The following is a 17684-nucleotide window of genomic DNA, read 5'->3' on the forward strand; positions in this document are numbered from 1 at the left end:
CCAGTGACGACTGGAGCTTCCTTAGGTCGACTCAGTCTCAAATAAGTTCCTGTGTGTGAACATCGCCACTAGGGAGACAAAGGCGGCCGGGCGTGGTGTTGGCCAGCCACCCCCTCGTGTGCCGTTCTGGCCTTCATCGGTGCTCGCTAACAGCACTTGCCCCAACAGTCTGTTAAGGCGACACGGGGGGGGGGGGGGGGGGATCTTTGTCTTGGTATACACAGTGTCTGTGTATTTATTTGTATGATCGTATTGGCATATAGACAAAAGCTGGAAAGTGCACAGAGAAGCGTGGGGTAGACGCAAGCTTGGAATTAGGACGAGAGACGGGGAGAGGAACGCCGCGTGGGTCAGGGCACACGTGCAGCTTGGGAGACGTCGCGTTGACCGTTGGGAAAAGAGCGCGGGGGTTTGGAGAGGACATGTTCCATACGAGGGGATGATGGGCGACACCAGTGATGGAACGGCAGCCCAGGGAGAGAACACGCACGAGAGCACGGCCGCGGTGGAGACGGAGCGGCGAGGTCGGCACACGTGCGGCGGCGATGTGGAATGGCGTCGCAAAATTGTAGATCGTTGGTCGAAGGGTGTGGAGACGGGCGTGCATTTGTGCATAATTGTGTTTTGCTGGTATTGCGCAAAACTAAAGCTCAACTATTTTTTACCAGGTAAGGCCCACTGAGCTGTATAGCTGTTTTTCAGATGCGACCTGGCCACAAGCGATCACTCCAAGAAGTGGCTTATGTTGAAAATTATATCAGCTAAATACTCTTGAAACACATGTTGATTCTAAATGTGGAGGGAAAAAAACCTCAGGACCCCAGAGAAAAATCCACGCGACCACAGGGAGAACACGCAAACTCCAAATATACAGCAGGCGTCAGGGTCAGGATCGAACCCACGACCTTCTGTATACCAGGCGACGTCGTTAACATCTCGCCACACAAATGCCCGCGCCACGATCGCACGCGTATCGTACACACCCGAACGGTCGCTGGATCACGTTCGTTAGCTGTCCCCGCAGCTCGCTTTAGAATCGTCCCGTCTCCTCGGATGTTTTGCCAAAATGTTACGGAGAGATTTTCGTGCGGATTTGCCGACGTTATTCGTCATCCTCCGAAGTTTACGTACGGAGCTTTTGATGTGACGCGATTGGCGACGCGTCCACCCTGAGAGTTGCCGCACCAGACGTGACGTCGCTGCTGTTGAATGGGAATTCGGATCGATTTTTCGATGTCGCGTTAGCAGGCCGTGATGTTTGCGAGCGCCTGTTAGTTCGTTTTTATTTGCTCCGTAAGCATAGAGACCGGGCCACGTCGACCACACGATTGCTCGTCTTCCACAATCGGCACGTGGTCGGCCCTCGCGTAGCGTGGATACCACGGGGCGCACGGTCTGCCTTGAAATAAATCCCCTGGCCGACTGTCGGATGAGATGCCAGGGAGAATGGTTGAGTTTACACGAGGAAGGACCGAGGTGGGCTGATGGCTGGAGTAGAGAAACAGTGAGAGGTCTTCGTTGGCGAGCGAGGTGGTTTGACAACGCCACGTGCGTGACTTGGTGCCAAGCACAAACTCTGCGACGTTGAGATCGTGGAGGGCGGCGGTGGGAGGTTTAGCGGCGGTGGCTGTTCCGATCGGAGAGAACGTGTTTATGAGATGTTCAGACGGAGGAGGACATCATCGCGGGAAAGGATCGGTTGAAGGGACGGGCGATATGCTCGGGCGATGTTTTGGAAGTGAGGGGATGACCTTGGGTTGTTGAAGGTTGTGGGACGAAACACCCCGAGAGCTTTTGGCGCGTGGGTGGGGGGGTGTGTGGGGGGGTGTTGGAAACCGATAGTCTTGGGATCTCCAGCTTGGTCTTGGTGTTCGTCCAATCCTCGCTCGGCTCGTTGACGATTGCCGGATGGCGGCGTCGTTCGTGCCGTTGGTGCCGTTGGGTTTTGTCGCCGCCGCCATCTCCCAGATTTAAATTCGGGGGGGGGGCCCGTTCGTGTGTTTTTTTTTTTTGCTCGTTGGGCACGTTCCAGACCGTGAACCATTGGGATGCAGTTCCAGGACAGTAAATCGGAGAAATCTTGCCGGCGTTGGAGGGGGGGGGGGAAGCGTGTTCGGTTTATATCCTCGGCACATCGATAGGGCGATTGCAGGCCGCACGTGAGCATTTCGTGGATTGTCGTCGCGCGAATTAACGGTTAATTTCACTTTACGCAGTTTGTCATTAAAGAAGTGTAATTCATTTACGAATAAACACCCAGGTGTTTGTTTATGGAGAGGGAAAATAGATGAACGCCACTGCATGGGTAATGCCGTGAAAGCTCTCGATTGTCAGTGGCGGCGGTGGTTCAGCTGTTCGTTTAAAAAGTAGCAGAATATTGAGTGGCTATACGAGTGGTGTTGCACGTAACGATGTACAGGCTACACAACGGTCAGAAGGGATTTCCTGCTTCCCGAGCGAGCGCTCAGACGATGGAGTTCATCATCTCCCGTTTACAGCCGCGAGCCAGTGGTGGAAATTCCACGTTCCTATGGCAGAGGCGGGCCTCTCCTAAAGGGCAGAACCACTGGTTGACGTTCGGCGCGCGCTAATAATTCAACGCGCGCTTTTCTACAATCGGTGAGATGTGGCCGCGACGTAGTCGTCACTTCCTCGCCAAGCATGCAAAGTTAAATATTGAATACTTTTAACGCTGCGTTGCGAGGTCTCTTTTTCTTCTTTTAAACACTGCCGCAGCGGGGTTTAAATATCGTTCAACAAGCAGCGCAATCCGGCGGCGCTCTTAAGTGCACGTTACTACAGCGTGCAAGTAAAAAAAATACCCGATTCTGCTTCTCGCCGTGCAACGTTCTCTGTGCACGTGGGGCGTGCTCGCACGTCGCCACGTTCGGCGCGATGTCGCCGAGCGTGACTTGGCTAAGCCACGCCGCGTACGACGCGAGCCGTACGCTTGGTGCCGCGTCCGTACGCACCGCGGCGTATCGCTGCAACACACCTCGCCCTGATGCAAGCGCGTGCATGTCGCGATGATGCACTTGCAAGCGCGTTCAATTTCGCCTCGATACCCTCAACGTGCGTGCACACCTACAGTGTTGTTTTTTATTTAATTATGGCATAGACACACACACGTTTAAACTTCTGTCAGGTAAGGCCCACGTTGAGCAGAGAAAGTAATCTTTTTAAACGTCGTCCGGCGTCTTCTCTTCGCACGCTTGATGTACGACTTTCACCGGCCACGTTCCCGCGTGAACCTCGCACACTCCCCCCTCGCCCCCCCCCCCGCCCCGACGAATTTCCCCTCGGTTCTCTCGGACCTGGTCAATGCGGTTACGTGGCGATCCATTTATAGACGCCCCACTCGTTTCTCACCCCCCCCCCTCATCCCACTTGGCTTCTCGACGGGGGGAGACGCGTCGCGGCCTCAATGTTTCACGCCGGGGTGTTTGGAAGACCGCCGGGCAAAATACGACCACCTGTCTCTTGCGCGGCCGGTCATCTGTCCCGACGGCACGGGGAGGTTGCCCGTCGTGTGTCGGGGGCCTCCCTGTCCGGTCCGCGCCTCCCGCGGTGGGCAGCGGCTCGGTCACGTTGACGAGCGTCGCGCGGTCACCGCATTCGCCATCGGGACTTTCGCTCGTTGTCATTGCAGTGGGGTATCGGTAAATGGATCGCGCCGTATGTTAAGGGTCTCGCTCCCCTGATTGGCGCGCGCGCACGCGCCAGTGCCAACGCCCGCCATTCGCCACCAAGTAACGGTGACGTCCCCACGGCACCTGTGCCAGGCCGGGTGCGCTTTGAGGCCACGTGAAGTGTTGAAGGCTCGCTGATAGGAGGTCACGGGACAGACCCAGGGGCCACGGGTTGACCGACTGAGATGACTGGCAGATGCACTGTGCTCCCTACTGTGCCAACTTTTGCTGCATTTTATCCGCCCGGCGCTCCGCTCATTGTTCTCCTCCGCCCTCCGTTGTTGGAGGGCGACTGCCTCCAACAGCCCAGTAGTGTCCTTCTCACGCACACACGCGCACATACACACGGGCCGATGTCAGTAGACTCCGCAGTTACCGCAACGCGCGTTGTCTCGCTCGGCTGTGTCTCGCGTGTGTTGAGGAGGCAAAGGCCTCGGTTTCCGTGTGCGTGTCTGTGTGCGCGTGAGCGGTGGTGCAGCGGTTAGCGCACTGCGCGATGAACCCGGCGCACCGACTTCGAGTCCCGCTCGCGGCCAAATAACAGTGTCAAATCTTGGGCCTCCGCTTGGTCAGCTCACCCTGAATGCCAACCTGGTGTTGTGTGTCAACATCAGTGGTTCTGGCCACCCACCCCTTCGTGTGTGCCTTGCCGGCCTTCATAGGCGCTCGCTAACAGCACTTGTCCCCAACAGCAGTCTGTTTCGAGGCTTTACGGTGGAACTTGGTCTTTGCCGCAAGCGAATCCATCGCTCGTGTCCCTGTCGGCTGCCTGTCCAGCAGAGGGGAGGGTGACGCGCACTTGCGTTTGGATGCAATGTTTTGCAAATACGAATGGTCGTGTGTGTCAGAAGTGTCCGTGGTGTTGCTGTTCATTCCTCGACGGTACAACGTGTGATCACGATGGGGGTATTTCTATTTACTCGTTTGTTTTCATCGTTTTGCTGTTTGTTGTACCGATCGTAGCAATTATGGTCACGGTACGTCACAATAATTTTGACACAGTGCGTTCGATCCTTTAAACTTTAATCACCTGCAGAAACATTGGGTCTCCCCGGTTACCCTTGGTTAAACCAGGTGAGAGCCCATCGAGACTGCGTGTTTCTTGTGCAAGGCTAAACCCGGGAGCGATTGCGGTTTGATCGTTACGGCGATTGAATTGCGTTGGACGCAGATTTTTAACGAAACAAACGCTCGACTTCTTTCTCCCGTTCACCGTGGCGAGCCTTGTCGAGCTCGCGTTTCAGACGGGAGCAGCTCTGGGATTTCCCTCCGGCTGCAGGCGGCGATGCCAAACACAGCGACCGACTAATTGGGCTTTAATTACGATTGCCGAACGGGAGGCATCTGTTGGCGAACGACAAATCACGAGCGTGCATCGTCCTGCACCGTCCGATCTCCTCCCTCCCGAGGCGGCTTCCTCTTGAGAATTGTTGTCGAGCGGACAATTAATTTGTTTTGGCTGAAACTTTGCGGTGGTAAAAATTCGCATTTTGCTTGGCCACGGGGCGGCAACGATTGAATCCGAGCGGATGACGCGGGGGGCGCGTTCGCTCGCGCAGGTACCCTGGCGATCGCCGCGCCTCCCTCTTGCCGCCTCTGTTGGTGGCGACCGAGGAGGAAAGGTCAGTGGGCGCAGCCGATCAGACGGGACGCCGAGCCAAAGTCGTCGGCGGCGGCGCTTCTTGTCGATTGATTTTCGCAATGGAAACATTTTAATTTCAAGCGTAGGGTTTCGCGACCAATTTTATTCATGACGGGGAGTTTTTGTTGTTGTTGCTCGGATCGCTTAAAATGTAAATGTTTGATCGTGCCCTGCCGTGTTAGCAGCAATGGTAAAAACAAAAATGGCCGCGCTCCCAACCTCCCCGCCCCCCCGCTGAGCACGTGTGTAGCTCAGCGCGAGCCTTCGCAGCGAATGTTCTTAGGCTTTGGGCCTTCCGGTTTTGTGTGTTTCTGATGCCACTCCAGCACGGTAAGAATACGCTGTTGTTGAATTGTAGTTTTGCAAGTGTCGTCCCGTTTGTGATGTCGTTATTCGTCGTTGGCGTCGCAAATTCCCGGGAATGTATTCGTCACTGCAATATGTTTGTTGCTGTTCGTGCTGTTCATGCATTGCTGCAATTTTTTATTACGATTGGGGAAATGTATAAGAAAGAATGAGTTCATAATCACATCACATGTTCTCAATGACACGTCACCTTGACTCGCGTTGTTCGGTTTGTTCGTTGCGAGTTTCGTAAAAGTTTGCGAATTGACCGCGATTAAGGTCCGTATTGAATCTTCACAGACCAAGTTTTTGGACAGGAGACCATTATTTAGGCTTCTCGGCAAAAATTGGTGTCCGGTTGAGAGCAGAGGGTGTGTGTGGGTGGTCAGTGTGGTAAGCAGTCGAGTCGCGTGCGTGGTGGCGTGCGTGACACGGCCGCGCCACTAAAACTAAACGATAAACTTTTATTTTACCAGGTAAGAGCCACTGAGCTCTGAACGTCTTTCTCAGTAGCGACCTGGCAACAAATGATAGCTGAACAAAGTGGCTTTTGTGGAAATCTATAGCAGCCAAATTCTCTTAAACACACGTTGATTCTAAATGCGGAGGGAAAAACTTGAGGACCCGGAGAAAATCCACGTGAGCACAGGGAGAGAGACACGCACACTCCAAATATACAGCAGCAGGCGTCAGGGTCGGGATCGAACCCGCAACCTCCTTTATACCAGGCGAGGTAGTTAACATCTCACCACAACGCAGAACTTACAGGTGACTTTTTTGTTTACGAGACCGCACCGTGAAATGAAATATCTACGGAGGTCGTAAAACGCTTTCTCTCAAAATAGACCGGCGTTGTTAAACGGACAGAACAATCGCAATTCAGTCGAACGGCAGTCAAAACTGAAACTCAACGTTTCCGCGAAATTTATGGTAAAACAATGAATGAAATAAGTGAGTCTTTCTGCTTAGTTCCTCACGGATTGGTTAAGCAACATTTGTATGTTCCGGTTGTTTCTATGGCTGAAGAAGCCTGCTTATTTAGAGTGCATCGGCAAACATTTTTTAAAGTTAATTCTCATCGGGGCCTCGTGGTCTAAAGTGCAGTGTCCAACTCTCGCTCGCCACCTTGTCTCAGGTCTTCCCTGTGCACGTGCTATGAAGGTCGGCCATTGCCTAAAACGTCACCTTTGACACATTTTTCCTCTATTAAGGCAACTGCAGTGATATTGATGGTATCAATGTGTTTTTTCTTCTTGTTATTTGCGCCACTGCCAATGCAGCAGTATCGCCAAATCATTTACTTATGAAATGTAAATCCCCTTGCTTCAGTAATGTGGAATGTCCACCGTTGGCTCGTGACCCCAACGGAGGTGAATATCACCCAACGGTTGTTTCTTAACAGGGACGACGCGAGGCTTTCGGCTCGTGCGCTGTTCGCGTTTCCGTTCGATGGAACGTCGCGCAAAGTTGGCGAAGCGACTCTTAACGAAAGTTCTTCTCGCGTGTATATTGCGGTATTCCCAAAAACAACGTGACTGAAATCTCCTTGCTTACGAACGACAGTTCCATATGCGAGTGCTCTCGCAGTGGATAGCAGTTACCGGCGGTGGTGTAATCCGATTACGCTGGAACGGTCGGTCGCGGGCTCGTGTCTCTGACGTTGGCAAATTTGGCGCACTCGCTCGGATTGCTTGAGAGTCGGCCCGGCCGTAAAAGCACAAACGCTTCCGCAATATTTATTCTTCCGCGACCTTGCCATCGCCGGCGCGAATGACCGCGCTGTGGGCGTGCGGCGAATGCGTCAGGTGAGATTTGCATGGGATTGTATGGGGGCGGCGGAGGAGGTGGCGGCGGTGGTGGAGCAGGTGGGGGGGGCAGCGGTGGCGTGGGCTGCTTCGACATGGCGCGCGTTGAACAAAGAGCGGAGCGGCGGTGAATTATAACGCGGCGGCCGCCAACGCAAGTGGAATTCTGAGACGGTGGTGACGCCGACGTACAAAGCTTTGCGACGATCGCCCCGCTCGGCCGGGCAGCGTTCGCCACGGCAAAAAAACAAGACACGTCGCACGCGATCGGACGTTGGGCGGTGCTCGTCTTCTCATTTGGTGGCCCAAGAGCACGCGCTGGAATTTCCATGTTCCTGTGGCGGGTGCCCGAGTGCCCGCGGGCAATGGGCACACGCTGTGTATATCCGCCGAGTTGTGCCATTGCGTTGTTGTGTGGTTTGACTTGGGATATTGCGAGGTGGGAGGAGTGGTCCAGATGAAAACAAAACACAGGTAAATGGCGAGACGTGCAAATGAGGCATTGGAGACGCCGTTTATCGATTGTCCAGGTCGGAGCGGGGATGAGGCTGTCATCGCAGCCGTCACGTGCGGTCTGTCTCGAATTGCTTCCCAACGTGAGCGGAGTGCTTTGCCGACCCACGGCGGGCGAGGAGCAGCTCATGGTGTAAAGAGCCCGTGCGGGGCCGCATTCATTTCCAATTGGCAAATTCCGCGGGAGTGGCCGGTGCGAACGTTGTTGGGGGGTGCCCATCTCTTGAGGTGGCTCAGAGCCAGTGGTGGAAACTCCACTTTACTTTGGCGGGAGTTCACGTTCTGCAGTTAATAAAGACAAAGATCCCCCAGTATAGCCTGAACAGACTGTTGGGGCAAGTGCTTGTTAGCGAGCACCTTTGAAGGCCGGCACGGCACACGAGGGGGTGGGTGGCCAACACCACGCCCGGCCACCTTTGTCTCCCTAGTGGCGAAGTTGACACATCGCACCAGGTACTCATTTGAGGCTGAGTCGACCTAGGGGAGGCCCAGGACCGGTTCTGATAATCGTCACCGGTGTTGGCCGTGAGCGGGAATCGAACTCGGATCGCCGGGTTTGTAGCACAGCGTGCTAACCGCTGCACCACCGCTCCCCACAGTTAACGCACACACACACATACTGTACATCTGCATTGTATATTTTTTGGTAATCCACTCCACCACGGTTGATTGCGAGTTTAGCCGTGTGCACACGACGTACGGATAAGCTCCGAGCATACGGCTCCGATTCACTTAACCCCTTAAGGGGCCATCCGTCACAAAAAAGAACTCCGATCGCCGCTTCTCCGGCCGAACTCCGCGACCGTGTCGGTGTCGGACGTGGCGCCCTATCTCAGGGGCCGTGTGCAAAGGGGCCTTACAGGGCAGGCAAGGCCCTGGTTTCTGTCCCACGTCGTCGGGGCGTCGAGAGCGGCGGCGACCGCGTCGCGTGCAATTAAGCCCGACGCTCTTGGCGGAGCTCAACTCGGATTCGCCAGATGCGGCAGGCGTAGGCCACGGCAGACTTATTTATTTATTAAATCAGAATCCTCGGCCGTGACGAGGAGCACGATGGGGCAGAGCCATGAGCGGCAGCGGCGTTAGCGAACGAGGAGGCCCTTAATAATTGTGGCGGATTTTGGCTCGTGTAAAGTTTGGAAGCCGTCACGTTTAAAATTTAAACAATACGAGCGCGGAGAGGCCGGCGGTGGTACGGACAAACGCGCTTGGGTTCCGTCCATGTTCGGGCGAGCGATCGGTGTCGTCGACTCGCGGACATCCTCAAAGCCACGGCTCGTTGCAAAACGGCGCTCGGCAAAAGCCGGCGGCGAGCGCGTGCGATGGCGGCGGTCCTAAAGCCGCGCGCAGGAAGCCACGCGGCCACTCGGTGCCCGCGTTCTGCGTTTACGCTTCCCGCGCACACCTGGTTCACGAGGGTGCAGCAGCAAAATGGCGGGCGACATCATAGGCGTACGTGCATCTGCGGGGTTTTTTTTCCCGCGCTCGCCCCCCCTCGTCCCCGCCCCCCCCCACCCCCCCAACTCCCACTCCCCCCCCCCACGCGCCTGCGCGACATCTCTCCCTTCCTCACCCCCCCCTCCCCCCCCCTCGCACACCCCCGCCCCCCCCCGCCCTCCACCGCCGTCCCCGCGGAACGTGCTAGCGCGCGCGGGGAAAGCGTCGTCGCGAGCCCGGTGGCGCCCGCGTTTGCTGCGAGCTGGCGCGCCGCGCTCGGGCCTTGGCGAGGCAGTCCGACGCGGAGGACCGAGGTCTCCGGGAGGAAGACGGCGTCCCTTTGGCCCCGGCGATCGTCCCCGCGGTTGCATCTAAAAGCGGTGGCCGCTCGGGCCTCGGGGAAGTTGCGCTCTCCCCCTTCGCAGGAGCGGCGTTCGTGTTAAGTCGCGGCCCGGTCGCGCGTCGGTATATAGCCCCGCTTGCGGTGTGGCGGAGATGCTCGCCCGAGCTAGCGGAAGGACCGCCAGGGGCGGCTGAGGGCAGCACTTGAATCTCGGCCAAGTGTCTTTCGGGGCCCCGTCAATTGCCAATTTATTGCCAGCACTGGCAAGGGCGAGCGGCGTGCCAATAGGCAAAAAAATAAAAGTAAAGTAGGCGTAGAAAAACTCACCGCGTCAAACATTAGTGACGTCTTCGAGGGGTTATTTTAAATCTCGCGTTTAGTCGTGGGTGCCCGACTGTAACTCGAGAAGCGGCAAACGCCGCGTTCTAGCGACGGCTCCGTCGTCGTACGAGCGAGTCTTGCCGACGGGGAGAGCAGGGCGGGGGCACAGCAGCCCACGCCTGGGTCGCTTTTTTCGTTCCGACCGCAGCGGCGTCGGGAAGCCGTCCACGGCGTGCCTCCCCGCCCGCCCTCCTGCCCTCCCGCCCACAGAACCACACAATCGCTCGCAGTCGTGGTCCCGAGCGAAGCTGGCACCGAGATCGAGAATCTGCGAGGTGGGGGGGGGGGTTGGGGGGCGGGAGAAGGGAGGCCGTGGGGGGGTGGTGGAGGGGCGGGTGCGTTCGGTTCGGTGCCGTCGCTCGCGAGAGAGGGTCCGGGGGGGCCGAGCGCCGGTGTCGATGGCGGCGACTGCGGCGGCGGCCTTCTTGTCTCGCGGTCCGCGCTCGGCTTTGCGCCGCACGCTGCTGGCAAGAGGCGGCGGAGCGGTCGCGGGGGCGCGCCATCCAACGAGAAAGCGAGAGAGCCTCGCGACGAGGGCCCGGACGGGAGCGCTGGCTCGCGTGCGTGCCTACGTACGTGCCTACGTACGTGCCTACGTACGTGCCTACGTACGTGCCTACGTACGTACGTGCGCACTTGGGTACGTCCGCATCGAGCGCGCGCACGCGCACACGCGCGCCATGCGGAGGGACGGCTGACTGGGCATGCTCAGAACCTGTCGTCATCGCGCACGTTTCCCGCTCTTGCAGGAACCCCGTCCTTTCGCCTCGACGTCTTGGCCAGGCGAGGCCACGGTTTCTACGTCTCGTGCGGGATCGAGGGGGGGGGGCGATATAAAAATAAATCTCGGCGTTCTCTACTTAAGGTGATTTAAAATAATAGAAAGATATATAGGAGAGCACAAACCCACCTCCCCCCGCCAACCCCCCCCGTCACAAAATAAAAATAACCGGACTCCTCCACCCGCAGCCTCTTCGCAGCCAAAGCGATCGGTCAGTAGCCGCTCTGTCGGGTTCTTGCGCTCGGGGGATTGCTTCTCTCCGCCGGTCGTTGGTGTTTCGTCGCTCGCTCTGCGACGCGCGTCGACCAGTCCCGCGGTGAATGCCGGGGAGAGAGACGGAGCGGGCGGGCGATCGGGCGGACGAGCGAGTGCTGGCGAGCGGGCAGGCGGGCGAGAAAGACGGCGTGAAAAATGAACGAGGAAAAAGATCCCGGGCTGCGCTTTGCTCACGCCCTTTGTATCGTCTCAGATTGTTGACTTTCGGCCAATTTTCCCCTTGCCGCGCCTGCTGACATAGCTCTTTTTTATTAAATAAAAATCATGCCCCCACCCCCTCCCCACACCACTCCCCCCCCCTCTTCCCCCCTCCCGCGCGCCCCCTTCGTGTCCACCGTCCGAGGCTGTGCGGGCCGCCGCTCCTCCTCTTAGTGGAGGCAGTGGCGGCCGACACCGTCCCGGCTTAAAGCAGAAAACTGCTGTGCCCCAATTGTGCGGCGTGTGGGAGAGAAAGTATCCCGCGATGGTCCCGGCTCCGGGGAAGGGCAGGGCAAAGCCGAGTGGTGGAGGCGAGCAAAATGCGCGTTTCTTTTCATCCCTTGGAGCGACTCTGGGCACAGTGCCAAGTTCGCGCATATACAAAGGAAAGTGGGAGAATGAGGGGGGAGAGAGGGAGGGAGGGAGGGAGAGAGCAAGAGGGGGGTAGAGAGAGAGAGGGGGTGCAGCGGGTCCGTGTGAAAGGGAATCGTGGAATTTTTTTTTACGTGCGTATAAAAAAAAAGCGAGATAACAATTTCACGTGTAACAAAAAAAACTCTATTCGGATAAAAATGCGAAATCGCGGCGACGCACACGATCGCGACGCTAGCGTGCGGGCGCGCGGTCGAGAAGGAATCGGCGGCGATGGCGGTAGCACGTGTGCGCGAATGAGCAAGCGGGCGGCTGAGCCGCCGCCGCCGGAGCCTGCCCTGGCGCGCGCTGTCACTGTACGCGCGTCGGAATGCCGCGGCCGGGGCGGGGGCCGAGGGGGGACGGCCGTGCGCCGTGCGGCGGCGGCGGCGGCGACGGCACTTTCTCGTTGGCGCTCCGTCTCTCCTTTCCCTCTTCGGTCACCCGCTCGCCCGGCCTGTGCCCGCTCCCGGGCCGCGGCAGGGAGGTGCTACCCCCCCCCCATCCCCCCGGGCCCCCCCCCCCCTCTGCCTTCGGGCCCTGTCGACTCCCGCAGGCCTCTCGTTTAGCCCACTGAATTATTCACGTGCCGGCAGGCGTGCCGGCAGGCGTGCCGGCAGGCGTGCCGGCAGGCGTGCCGGCAGGCGTGCCGGCAGGCGTGCCGGCAGGCGTGCCGGCAGGCGTGCGCCGGCAGGCGTGCGCAGGCAGGCAAGGCAGGTTGGCAAGGCAGGTTGGCCAGTGGGTGGTGCCGGCCTGCGCGCTGCCTAGCCGGCTAGCTAGGCGAGGCTAGCCGGCTACCCGGAGGGCCGGGTTCGCTAGCGGGGGGCTGGCTTGGTGAGCCGGCCGGCTGGACGGCGCACGCGTCGCTCGCGCCGGCGGGGTGGCCGACGTGCCGATCGACTCGGTCGGCACGCCGAGGCCTTTCCTCGCCGGAGCGCGGCTCGTCTGCTCGTAGCTGTGCCGGCACTGCGTGCCCAGCGCGGGCTATTAGCATGCAGTGGACATAGCCGCGCGTCGCCAGACGGCCTTCTGTCTCCGCACGCACGCAGCACAAAGACTCGTCTTCCTCGTCTGCCCCGTGTCCTCGTCAGAGCCAACTTCTCGTTTTTTTTACTTCTCTCTCTCCCCGTCCGCCGGCCGTCTTGATGATCGTCTTTGTTTCGCGCCGCCACTCACGTTCGCGTGCCGCCGCCGCCGCCCTCGTCGCCGATTTACTTCGACGCGTCCTCACGAAACGCGAAGTCCCTTTTGTCCCCTCGCTCCTCGTGTTTTGTTCCCTCGGTTTTCGTTGCCGCGGTCGAAAACAACCGTGCGATCGATCGAAATGGTTAAAGGGTTAATGAAAACACCTCGGGGATGTGGGGGGGGCGGCGGGGGGCCGCATTCCGTCACTGACGAAGATCGTTTGGCTCCAAGCAGCCCGACCTGTAAATCTTGCGACGGGCGAGGAGAAAAATTTCGCAGGCGCCCCCCGCGATCAGTTGGATGCAAGTTTTGTTCGACGCGGCACGGAACGGCGAGGGTAATAAATATCCCACGGGCTGGAACACCCCCCCCCCCCACTCCGGATTGTTTAATCGCGCCCCCCCCATTGTCGGGCTCGCTTCGTTGGCCACTTTCACGAAGCGTCCCGTAACTTACGGCGGACGCGGGGGGCGAGCGCTGTGCCGATTCCACGGCGCTCGGTCGGGGGGGGGGGGGGGGGCGCTTGCACGGTCGTTGTGCCCCGGGCCTCCCGCCGGCCAGCCCCCTAGCCCGCCCGCCCGCTCCTAAGTGCGGTAGCTCACCTAAGGCTGCTACTCAACTGTAGCTGGTGTGCCGCTCGATCCGAGGTTTCGTGCGAGGGGTGCCGGGGATGGTTTGCGTGGCGGGCGCGTGCGCGCCGGCCGAGAATTCCCTTGCGGCGAGGCGAATGTGCGCAGGGCTGCTCGAGACACAAAATGTGATTTTTTTTTACGTTGTCTATTTTTTTTTCTCGGCAGGGCGTGTGCGGGGGGGGGGATTGTTGAGCCGTAGGGCGGGCGGGGAAAGGGTGGCTTTTCACTGCCGCCATCTTTAAAGATGGAGCAAAGTAGCGACGCATGTTTCTGGCGCGATTTACGCGGCGCGGCCACCGCTCGCTCGCTCGCTCGCCGGCTTCGTTGGCAAATTAACGCCGCCGCTGATTTAACGCTCGGGCCACAACACGGGTGTAGCCCGCGGGAAGCGCGGTTGTTGGCCGCCGCCTCTCCGAGCTTTTTGAGATTCCCGCTTGACCTGCGCCCGTCCTACTTTCGGCTGATCCACCGAAACCACGCGGAGGTTTTCGGCAGCGCAGAGGAGAGACGCGGCCTGCGGCCCGTGTGCCCCGCCGCCTTAACTCTTTGATTCGTAATTTGCTGCGTCCGCTCGCCGTTGTCGCGGCACGGAACATCCCTCCGAAGATGTAGTGTTGATCTGCTCGGGACGTGACGGTGACGCTCTTTGAGTTGGGTTCGGGCCTTGGAGACGGTTGTTGTTGGTGCCTTGGGTAGCCTCTGAAATCTCACTAGCGGTGCAGGAGGGGGGGGGTGAGAGGGGTTGCGAATGGTGTTTCGCTCGTAAGGGCGCGGAGGTGGCTGTGCTGCTACGTCACCCGCAGTGTGGCTGCAATTCGTGCCTTTGGCAGCAACCGGGTTCGACCCTCCGCCGCCGATCATTTCGACGGAGCGTTTTCATCGAGGGGGGGGGAGGGGGGGGTTCTAGTTCTGGGGGATTTCGTCCGGGAATCTCGCGCCGACCGTCGTCGCCTGAGATCGCGGCGTCGTCGTCGCCACGTCCCCCACGCCCCGAGTTGGCGCTTGCCCCGGACTCGCGCGGGACCGGCGCCCGTTGGCTCAGCCGCGTTTTCCGGGGACCCTCCTGCGTCCTCGGGGTTCGGTGTTCGGGGGCCCCCCCCCCCACCCCTGCGCCGGTGGTTTCGACGCCGCACCGATGCCCTCCGTCGGCGCCCGCGGGCCGACAGGAGGCCGGGAGGCACCGCGGCGGAGGAGGAGGGTGACGTCTGGGGGTGACATCTGGGGGTCACGTCTGGGGGTGACGTCTGGGGGTGACGTCTGGGTTGCGCTGTCGTTCCTCAGGACGGAGGTGCCACGGGAGGACGGGGACGGAGCGCCGGACGACCGCCGGGGAGGGCGGGGGGGGAGGGGGCCGCGCTCGCCCCCCGCCGGACTCGCCGAGGTGAGGAGGAGCCGGGAGAGTCGTCCCGCAAGGGGGCGGCGGGCGCCGCGACTCGCCCTGCCGAGGCGGGAACGGTCGCGGCGGCACGTTCACGGGAACGTTGATATAGATATTGTTTCATTTTTACAACCGCACAAAAAAGCTCAACTTTTCGTTGAGAGCAGACACCTTTAGCACACCGTGACCCCGAATGTGTTGGCACCACCGACAGTTACTGGCACATTTTAAAACCCCCCTCCATCATGATGACAACATTTCGACACAAACGAATCTGCCGGTGGAGATGCGCAATCTCGCACGGTGCCGATTCCACCTCAACTCCCCCACCTCCTCCTCGCACGCTGGGCGGCGCGGCCGCCGCTGCCCGTCGGTCACCAGTTTTTTTTGTTTTTCCGGAGCGGTTCGTAAACCGCACTCTCGCTCGCCGCAACCACGCGCGGCGGCGAGACAGCGCCGAGGTGCCCGGCAGTTCGTGCCGCCGTTCGCGTCGCGCAAAACCAAAAAAGAAAACCGCGCGTGACGCTTACGCGCCGCACCCGAGCGACGAGACCGCTAATTTCACTCCCGTGAGTAGATAAATCCTTAACTAGAGGATCGGCCTTTCGTGGACTTGCGGTGAACGTCGATGCGTCACTGCCCGCGTGTGGCGCGCGGATGGGCAGGTGATTTACGGCGATTTTTACGGGGCGGCTGCTGTTTGGCCGTTGGCTAGGTGCGGTCGTGAGATTATTTTTATCCCAAGGGTAGTGAAAGTCAGTCGTACGCCTCCTTCGCTGTCGAGGAAGGGGGGCGAGCTGGTGGGCTGGCGACGGAGGGGGAGTGGGGGGGGTTTGTCGTGATGTGAAGCCGCTTTAATTTTTTACTTTGTCACGTAAGGAGTGGGTGTGAGATTTCGATTACGAGAAATTTGCAAGACGCCCACTTTTGGCTGTCGCCATCAATCACAAGGCGAGCTGTTGCCGGGCCCCGCCGAGTTTGAATCCGCTGCACCGTCGCGTCGCGGTGGCGAGATGTTAACTACCTCGTCTGGTATACAGGAGGTCGTGGGTTAAATTCCGACACTGACGCCTGCTGTGTATTTCGAGTTTGCGTGTCTCTCGCCCCGTGGTCGCGTGGATTTTTCTCCGGGTGACGCATTTAGAGTGTTTGGCTGCGATAAATGTCCACATGATGCGCCACTTAGTTGAGCTATCATTTGTGACCATGCCACTTCTGAAAAAAGAGTTACATGTAGCTCAGTGGGCCTTACCTTAGTAATAGTTTTACATGAGGGCTCATCGTTTCTCAACTCAGCCGGGAGGCGCATTTCATCGGTGGTGATTGAGTTGGGATATTGGTGGGGGGGCGGAGAGGAGTGGGGGGGGGCGAGGGCGGTGGGTTTGAGGACGACGTTGGCTTGCGCAGCACAGCGACTTCCGCACGATGCGCAACTCGACTGCCGGCCACTTGTACGTGGACGGCTCCGGTTTGCGGGGATGTTCACGTGCGGGCGGTTCTCTGTGCCGTCGAGCGCTCCACCCGCTCGGCTCTCCATGGGTATCGCAGTGGTTGTGCAGAGGGTGGAGGAGTTTCCTGTACCCGGGCGAGTGTGCGCGTGGTCGGCTCAGGGTTTGGCTGCGGAGCAGAGGTCGCAACCGGGTACCCGATACCCGTACCCTACCCAATACCCGGCTACCCGTACCCGGCCGGGTACCCGTACCCAGCCGGGTACGGGTAGCCGTTTGCGACCCTGGTGCGGCCGGGTACGGGTACGGGTAGGCCGTGAGTCACTGGTGAGTAACCGTTTGTCACTCATTTGCGACCCTGGTGCGGCCGGGTACGGGTGAGGAATCAAAACCCGTTTGCGACCTCTGCTGCGGAGGCCTCGCTTCTAATCGGTCGATATCTTGTCATTGACTTGTGCAATGCTGCCTCGCCTGTCGTTCCACACGACGCTCTCGGTTTTCTCCGCCACAATCTTGCCCTCTCTGCTCTATGCTTGCGAAATGTGGATCCCCTTTACAGGAACGCCTGTGTCGGCTTGAAGCATTCGAGCTGGCCTGCCTACGATTAACCAGGCTGGAATGTGTGAAGAGCTCACAGATCCTTGAAACGTCTGGACATGGTCCCTTCAGTGAGCTTTGCTCCAGTAGTGGCGGTTATGTCGGTTGGGTCATGTGGCCCACATGCCCAGCCACCGCATGCCCAAGCAGCTTTCTTGTTTGGCCGAATGGAAGGGGCTAAATGGGCTCCGCATGGGCTAGAGAAGAGATGGACGGATCTGTAGTTGATTGGACTTGGCAATGACCGGTACCAGTGGTGTCAAGATTGGCCTCTGTGGAAGAGACTCATGAAGAATGCTAATGGGAAGTTGGAGACAATTCCCCTGCAGCAACAATGGGAGGTGGAGGAGCGATGCTCACAACAACGAGCAGATTGCCGGGTCACTAAAACACGAGAGGTGGCACAGTGGAGAGCACAGATAGTGCACATGTTGGTCATCTCGGTCAGTGAACCCATACTACAATACCTGTCTGTGTGCCGCAAATTCTTGCCAGCCAGCCATCGACACTTCACATTGCCTCACACTGCACCTAGCCCGGCACAAGTGCTGTGGTGATGTCACCTCCACTTATTGTGTTGACGGTGGTTGCTGTTGTTGTGTGGTCATGTGCCTAAGCGTGTCTGC

At 58.9% G+C, this 17684-nt stretch overlaps 1 protein-coding gene across 4 annotated transcripts in view; it reads left to right on the forward strand.

Annotated features, from left to right (window-relative positions):
• The window catches only part of LOC144945729 (uncharacterized), a 30981-nt gene that overhangs the window by 2600 nt on the left and 10697 nt on the right, over positions 1-17684 (forward strand). For 3 of the 4 annotated variants that reach the window (XM_078874298.1, XM_078874300.1, XM_078874299.1), the window contains exon 2: positions 14917-15016. In XM_078874298.1, coding sequence (XP_078730424.1) covers positions 14917-15016 — 100 coding nt within the window. Of the gene's footprint in view, positions 1-11907; positions 12306-14916; positions 15017-17684 lie in introns of those variants that run through there. The other variant, XM_078874297.1, reaches the window with a different exon arrangement.

The sequence above is a fragment of the Lampetra fluviatilis genome, chromosome 38 (assembly GCF_964198595.1).
Source record: "Lampetra fluviatilis chromosome 38, kcLamFluv1.1, whole genome shotgun sequence".
NCBI lineage: Eukaryota > Metazoa > Chordata > Hyperoartia > Petromyzontiformes > Petromyzontidae > Lampetra > Lampetra fluviatilis.